Genomic DNA, 8,080 nt, shown 5'->3' on the forward strand with positions numbered 1-8,080 from the left:
TAGAAATCCAACTAAGAACTATACGGAGAAATTAAAATATTTTATATTTATGAGAAAATTTAAAAGAGATAGTTGATAATATTATCTTGAATGTCAAGAACTTGTTTAACTATGATCATGGGTGTTGACACGAGTGATCATTCAAAGTTGCAGTGAAATTTGTCACCCGGTCTACAATTAGTTCTACTTGACTTGATGTCTAAAGATGAGAAGACTACCCGAACACAACTATCTCTAGGACGTTGACGTGAATGACCTTTGAAAGTTATATTAAAGGTTGTTCCCATCATCTGAGTCAATGCTTAGGTGCTTGAAGCATGTTGGGATGGGGTGCTAGAGGACAATATCAACTAAGAGTGAAAACCCCTTAAAGATTAAGACGAGTCAAGAAATGATTCTTGTCCTCAAGAACTCTTCGCAACCTATCACAGTTTATATTATGAGGAGCATCAGAAAAATGTGGTTGTGTCAAGTTCTTTCTGAGTGTGGGAATGAGAGAACGCATGTTTGGATGATGGTACAGGAGTGACAATACCACAAAAAGATTGAAGTGTCTTCCAAAGATAGCATTATACGTCGATTCTGACTTAACAACAATTAATTTGATAGTCATTTGTCAAGAAATTTTCTCATTATAACAAAAGAGTAATTATTTCTATGTGTGTTGATGGTCTCATCAGCAGTGATTTGCGCTTCAACACTATGAATAAGGTCAACATAAGAATGGATTGCTTTCCACATTAATGATTAGTAGAAAGATACTGGGCAGAGCTCTCTAAGAAAACCCCCTCACATTCATTCAAGAACCATCCCTGGAATCTAACAGGCTTCACTGAAAAATTTTCCAAAATATTTCCTAAGTGATTCTCTCTCATTCTAATAAATTACTAAAATATGAGATGATTATTTGATAATCGTTCAGTTTCTTATGAATTGCTCTACAAATAATCTGACAAGTTCATTGAAGTTGTGAAAAATCCATCCCGGGAGAGTATAACCAAGTGTGAGTCAAGCCATTGAGAGTGGCAGGAAAACCTTGACAAAGAAGCATATCAGAAGCCCGTTAGATGTGCATGATAGATCGGCAATGGCCAAAACATTCATAAGAGTCATATATCTCATCCTAGGAATCAATATTCAGGAGCAAGAAACCTGCAAGGATGGAAGAATTAAACTTGCAGTATCGAGGAGGTCGGCCTCTTAGCCTATCGGAGGAGGAATCCCATTATAACTGTGAGATGGCCTCATACGAGTATTCTCAAGCATGAGATTCTCTACAAGATATTGACCTTATGGCAAGTAGACACTATCTGGTTGGGCAGGTATCTAACAACCTCACTTAGGAGCCAAAGAATCTCATGTTGAGACTCCTCCATTTTGCACACTAAGTCTTCCAGAGATGAGCCTCAGACATCTTCACAAGTAGGACAACGCCTTTCTTAGATGGAGAAAGTCGATGCATGACATCCCTGACTCTGTGATTGTCCCATGGAGTAATGATTGTTAAAAAGAGTTGTTTCATCGTTACGAGTATTTGGTTAGTTGGTCATTTTGTAAGCTTTATAAGTTCTTCGATAGTAAGATAATCTTTCCTGCAGATAGTTCCAAAATGTTGCGTGCTGGAAAAATTATAGCTTTAGAGTGATATATGAACGTCTTGGTATTGTATGAAGAACTAGCACACATGCAGGTAAGAAAAATAACAAAAAAGGCAGCAAGAGTTTTTATCTGAAAAAACCCGAAGGGGAAAACAATCAATGTTTGACCCAGTTGAAATGATTTCATTATATTGGTGTAGGTATAAGACTTTACTGGCCCTTGAATAGCCTGAATGTGACTTTCTATTAAAAAGTGGCAATAAATATTAAGTGGCGATAACCCGACTATTGTGAAGAAAATCCGACAGCAAAGGTCGGGTGTAAGAAAGAATGATATCAGCGTCGGTGGTAACAGCAGCGACTATGATGGTCAAGCAACATAGCTCCGGTGGTAGCAACAACGGTAATCCAACAATGTTGGCGGTGGTCCAGCGTCAACAATGGTAGAGACCTGACAGCGGTGGTCCATCAATGGCGGTGGCCAGACACTAGCGGTCTAATGACAGCAATGGTGATACGAGCGGCGATGGCAGCCGCACAACAGTGGCCGAGAAATGGTGGTTTGTTGACAGGCAGATGATAGTGGCTAAGCATTAGTGGTTCGATGATGGAGGCGACTTGATGACGGTAGTCGGGTGGCCATGGTCTGGTGGCAGTGACAGTGATCCGGCTGTGGTGACAGCCAGATGGTTGTGGCTGAGCGACGATGATCCAATGATGGTGGTCAGGCAAACGTAATCTAGCGGTCGTGATTGCTTGACGACCATAGTCGAGCGACTATGGTCAGGTGATAGTGGTCCAATGGTGGCAGTAGCTCTACGGTGGGGGATGGGTAGCAGTGGAATCCTGGTAGTGAAGGGGGCTAGTCAGAGGCGATCCAACAGTGGTGGTGCTCTAGAATCCTCAAAAGCTTAGAGCCCATTCAACTTCTCTTCCAAGTTTGGGTCAAAAGTCTCATTTCACAAAGAAAGTGATGGTTTATTTATAAATTTTTTAAGTGATATTCTCTATAAAGATTGCATGAATCTGGACCACTCTATCAGACGGTCCAGAGCAATCTTTTTTATCGGATGGTGGTCTATGAGCATTTGAATGACTTAATGTCAGAATTGAGTGATCTTGAGCTATTCAGATTCTGCTTGACGAACCGCTCATTTTGACAATAAGTTTGTTTTATTATTCATTTGATCATTCAATTGCCAATTCAAAGCCTCCATTTGCACATGAACAGCTTCTTACGACCTTGATTAGGCATAGATCGAATCAATTTTGGTTTCATTAGGCTCGCCTTGTTGAGACGGTCGTTTTTTACTATAAGCTTGCTAGAATGAGAACTCTGTTGAAATATAAACTTGGTTTTAGTTATTTAAATAAAGCTTTATTTCTAGAAGTTTATTCTAGAATATGTGGTAGGTATGAAATTATTGTGTGGTAGGTGTGGTAGGTGTAGAACTATTGTGTGGTAGGTATGGAATTTTTTGTAACTATTAGATTGGAATTATGGTGGCACAATCCTAGCCATTAATTTAGGAGGTGTCACTAGTATAAATATGGGTGGAGTCTTTGAGTTTGTATTAAGTCAAGTTAAGGTGAAAAATAATAGTGAAGCTTCTTCCATAAGTTTTTAGCCTTTGTCATATCCAAAACCTTCTCCTTTCCAACAAAGTGGTATTAGAGCCTAAAGATTCCATTACATAGCAATAGCAAACGGTGGCATGATTTCGTTCCAAGTCCCGATGCTTAAGGAAAGCATCTACGATAATTGGAGTATCAAGATGAATGCACTCCTTGAAGCGCATGACGTTTGGGAGGTTGTGGAGAAAGGCTACGATGACCCAAGCAATGAGTCTGCTCTATCCACAACACAGAAGTATAGCTTAAGAGACTTGCGAAAGAGAGACAAGAAGGCTCTCTTCCTCATCTATCAAGCTTTAGATGAAGATGATTTTGAGAATTTTAAGATGATTTTGAGAAGATCTCAAGTGTTATTTCGACCAAACTAGCATGGAAGAAGCTCGATGTTTCGTATAAAGGAGAAGAGAAGGTTAAGAAGATACGACTTCAAACTTTAAGACGCTAATTTGATGTTTTGCATATAAAACAAGGCGAGTTGGTATCCGATTACTTTTCTAGAGTCATTACAATTTCCAATCAATTAAAAAGAAATGGTGAGAAGTTAGAAGATGTGGCTATCATGAGAAAGATTCTTCGATCGTTAGATTCAAAATTTGATAGTATCACAATCATTATCGAAAAGACAAAAGACTTACAAGCCATGACGATAGAACAACTTTTGGGTTCATTGCAAGCCCATGAAGAAAAGAAGAAGATGAATGAAGAGATTGTCGAACAACTTCTCAAGATAAATCTCCAACCAACTCAGAAAGATGAAAGCTTCAACAACATTAGAAGCCAACATGAAAGAGGTAGTGGACAAGGACAAGGTCATGTTAACAATTAAGGATGGAGTACCAACAATAACTATGAGAAAGGAGAAAGATTTATAAGAGGACGTGGTTGAAGACGCTCAAACTCGAGGTATGATAAATCTCAAATTAAGTGTTATGATTGTAACAAGTTTGAGCATTATGCGAAAGAATATAGAACACCTAAGTACAAAATGAATGAAAAAGTCAACTATATAGAAGAAAAAAGAGAAGAAAATGACACTCTACTTCTAGCATACAAGGACAATGAAAGAGGTGAAGATAGTGCATGGTACCTGGACACCGGTGCAAGCAATTATGTGTGGGAGACGAAGCATATTCGTAGAGCTTGACGAATCAGTAAGCGACAATGTGTCTTTTGGAGATGAGTCCAAGATAGAGGTGAAAGACAAATGTAACATTCTCATCCGTCAGAAAAATGAGAAACATCAATTTATTTCTAATGTTTACTTTGTGCTGAATATGAAGAGCAACATCTTGAGTTTAGGGCAACTTTTGGAGAAAGGATATGACATTCACTTGAAAGAAAATACTCTTTTCTTAAAAAACAATATTGGTAACTTGATTGCTAAGGTATCAATGTCTAAAAATAGAATATTCTCACTCAACATTCAAAACGCTATTGTTAAATGTCTGAAGACCTGTTATAAAGATGCTTCTTGAAAGACAAAAGACTTACAAGCCATGACGATAGAACAACTTTTGGGTTCATTGCAAGCCCATGAAGAAAAGAAGAAGATGAATGAAGAGATTGTCGAACAACTTCTCAAGATAAATCTCCAAAATCTCCAACCAACTCAGCTTCAACAACATTAGAAGCCAACATGAAAGAGGTAGTGGACAAGGACAAGGTCATGTTAACAATTAAGGATGGAGTACCAACAATAACTATGAGAAAGGAGAAAGATTTATAAGAGGACGTGGTTGAAGACGCTCAAACTCGAGGTATGATAAATCTCAAATTAAGTGTTATGATTGTAACAAGTTTGAGCATTATGCGAAAGAATATAGAACACCTAAGTACAAAATGAATGAAAAAGTCAACTATATAGAAGAAAAAAGAGAAGAAAATGACACTCTACTTCTAGCATACAAGGACAATGAAAGAGGTGAAGATAGTGCATGGTACCTGGACACCGGTGCAAGCAATTATGTGTGGGAGACGAAGCATATTCGTAGAGCTTGACGAATCAGTAAGCGACAATGTGTCTTTTGGAGATGAGTCCAAGATAGAGGTGAAAGACAAATGTAACATTCTCATCCGTCAGAAAAATGAGAAACATCAATTTATTTCTAATGTTTACTTTGTGCTGAATATGAAGAGCAACATCTTGAGTTTAGGGCAACTTTTGGAGAAAGGATATGACATTCACTTGAAAGAAAATACTCTTTTCTTAAAAAACAATATTGGTAACTTGATTGCTAAGGTATCAATGTCTAAAAATAGAATATTCTCACTCAACATTCAAAACGCTATTGTTAAATGTCTGAAGACCTGTTATAAAGATGCTTCTTGACTCTGACATCTTCGATTTGGGCATCTCAACTTCAGAGGACTTGAATTTCTTTCAAAGAAAGAAATGGTGAGAGGATTACCTTGCATTAACCACCATAATCAATTATGTGAAGGGTGTTTACTCGGAAAGCACTTCCAAAAAAGCTTTCCAAGGGAGTCAAGTTCAAGAGCCCAAAAGCCTCTTGAGCTCATACATACAGTGTCGCGGTCCAATAAAGTCAAGCTCACTCGGTAAGAGCAACTATTTTCTTCTCTTCATAGATGATTTTTCACAAAAAACATGTGTGTATTTCTTAAAACAAAAATCAGATGTTTCTGGAATATTCAAGAAGTTTAAAGCAGATGTAGAGAAAGAGAGTGATCTCAAGATCAAAACTATGTAATCTGATCAAGGAGGAAAATTCACTTCAAAAGAATTTCAAGAATTCTGTGAAGCTAACGGAATACGTCGACTTCTAACTATTTTAATATCCCCCAACAAAATGGAGTAGCAAAAAGGAAGAATAGAATCATTCTCAAAATGACAATGAACATATTAAAGGAGTTAAGTTTACCACAAGAAAAAGCGATTAAGATTTGTATCGATAACAAGTCTGCAATCACGCTAACAACGAATCCCATTTTTCACGATGAAGCAAACACATTGATATGCGTTATCACTACATCAGAGAATACATCGAAAGAAAGAAGATACAAGTGCAGTACGTGAAGTCTCAAAACTAAGTTGTAAATATTTTTACCAAGTCATTCAAGAGTGAAGACTTTATTAAAATGAGAAATTTGCTTGGAGCCACAAAATCAAGTTTAAGAGGGGATGTTGAAATATAAACTTGATTTTAGTTGTTTAAATAAAACTTAATTTCTAGAAGTTTATTCTAGAATATGTGGTAGGTATGAAATTATTGTGTAGTAGGTGTGGTAGGTGTGGAATTATTGTGTGGTATGTATGAAATTATTTGTAACAATTGGATTGGAATTGTGGTGGCACAATTCTAGCCATTAATTTAGGAGGTGTCACTGGTATGAATAGGGGTAGAGTCTTTGAGTTTGGATCAAGATGAAAAATAAGAGTGAAGTTTCTTCCATAAGTTTTTAGCATTTGTCATATCAAAAAGCTTCTCTTTTCCAACAGACCCTTGATAATCTTGAATTTGAATCTAAAATGTTTATTATTTGAAATGTGGGGACATTTATGCATGATTAAAATGATTTTTTGAGGATTTATCAAATGGACAAAAAATATCCAAGAAAGAAATAGCCACCAAAAAGAAAAGAGAGTAGCTAGAAATAGAATGGAGTAAGAAGAACCAAGAAAAAAAAATGCAGTAAGACCACTGATTGAAAAAAAATAAAGAATCAGTTAAAACGTGAACAAAAGTTGAGAAAATAAAAATGAAGCAAAACAAATTCAAACCGCAATACAAAAAACAGATTAAGAAAATAAAGAGTGTTAAAACGTGAACCAAAGTTGAGAAAATAAAAGGCAGTAAAAGAATCAAAGTATGAAAAAAGATTAAGGCAAAATATCGCACTTCTCATCCATTAAATCAACAAAAAAAATGGACCTCGATGAGAAAGTTGCTAAGGTATCGAATGGCATTCTCACGGAGATCTTCGTCAAGAAACTCGAGAATGGCTTCAGGCATCACCATGGGCCTCCTCATCCATTTCACCTTGTGCTTCTTCCCACCTTTTCTCTTCGCCTTCGCTTCCGCAAAAGCTGCAAAGGTGATGGGATTAAAACAAGCAAATATGCCGTTCAGGTTCTTGAGAAGAGGAAGAAGAGTGGAAACGCGAGAAGACGAAGGAATCGGTTTACCTTGATCGATTTCGGAGTCTTTGAGGAGATTGAGGCTCCTTTCCTCCAATGGCTCCCCTTCTTGTGGAAATGATTCTTCGAATCCGCATTCAAAATCCGCCATTAATTCACCTGTAGAGTGTCAGAGTTGGAAGAAAGTGCGCCGAATATCTCCTGAAATAGTCGGGAGAGGATGAGGACAAAAATAGATAATCGTGAAATTCATGCATAAACAATTGGGGCATTTACATACATAGCCTACAATTTTAATTTATTTACATATCTTACACATAAATATTTACATTTATACATAGCACTTAAATATTTAATATCACATTATTATCATTTTTTAAGTAAAATAAATATTTTTATGTATAGATTTAAAGCACTAATGTGTTGTATATGTAAATATGAAATTTTAGATGTGTGATATATAAATATATAAAAATTATGTGCTACATTTATAAATTTTTCAATATGAAATGGTATATATATAATACATATGCAAATTTTAAAATTTAAATATTAGATATATAAATACATAAGAATTAAGAGGCAAGAATGTAAATCTTCATTATTGTTATTATTAATAATATTATTATTAGAATTTAAATGCATAAAATATATATACATATTTACCTTTATATTTTAATATTTAATTATATGATTACAAATTTCAATTATAGTAATGGGAGACTATGTGCCCTTGTTATTTGGTCGG

General features: G+C 36.1%; 1 protein-coding gene across 2 annotated transcripts in view; it reads right to left on the minus strand.

Annotated features, from left to right (window-relative positions):
• Positions 1–7,538, minus strand: part of LOC110032058 (cell differentiation protein RCD1 homolog) — a 33,945-nt gene extending 26,407 nt beyond the window's left edge. For both annotated transcript variants that reach the window (XM_020735571.1, XM_020735570.1), the window contains exons 1-2: positions 7,381–7,538; positions 7,127–7,281 (exon numbers count right to left, since the gene is read on the minus strand). In XM_020735571.1, the coding sequence (XP_020591230.1) occupies positions 7,127–7,281; positions 7,381–7,483 (258 nt within the window). In that variant the 5' untranslated portion in view covers positions 7,484–7,538. The remainder of the gene's footprint in view (positions 1–7,126; positions 7,282–7,380) is intronic.
• Positions 7,539–8,080: the final 542 nt, after the last annotated feature.

This window comes from Phalaenopsis equestris, unplaced genomic scaffold (assembly GCF_001263595.1).
Source record: "Phalaenopsis equestris unplaced genomic scaffold, ASM126359v1 Scaffold000877, whole genome shotgun sequence".
NCBI classification, from domain to species: Eukaryota; Viridiplantae; Streptophyta; class Magnoliopsida; order Asparagales; family Orchidaceae; genus Phalaenopsis; species Phalaenopsis equestris.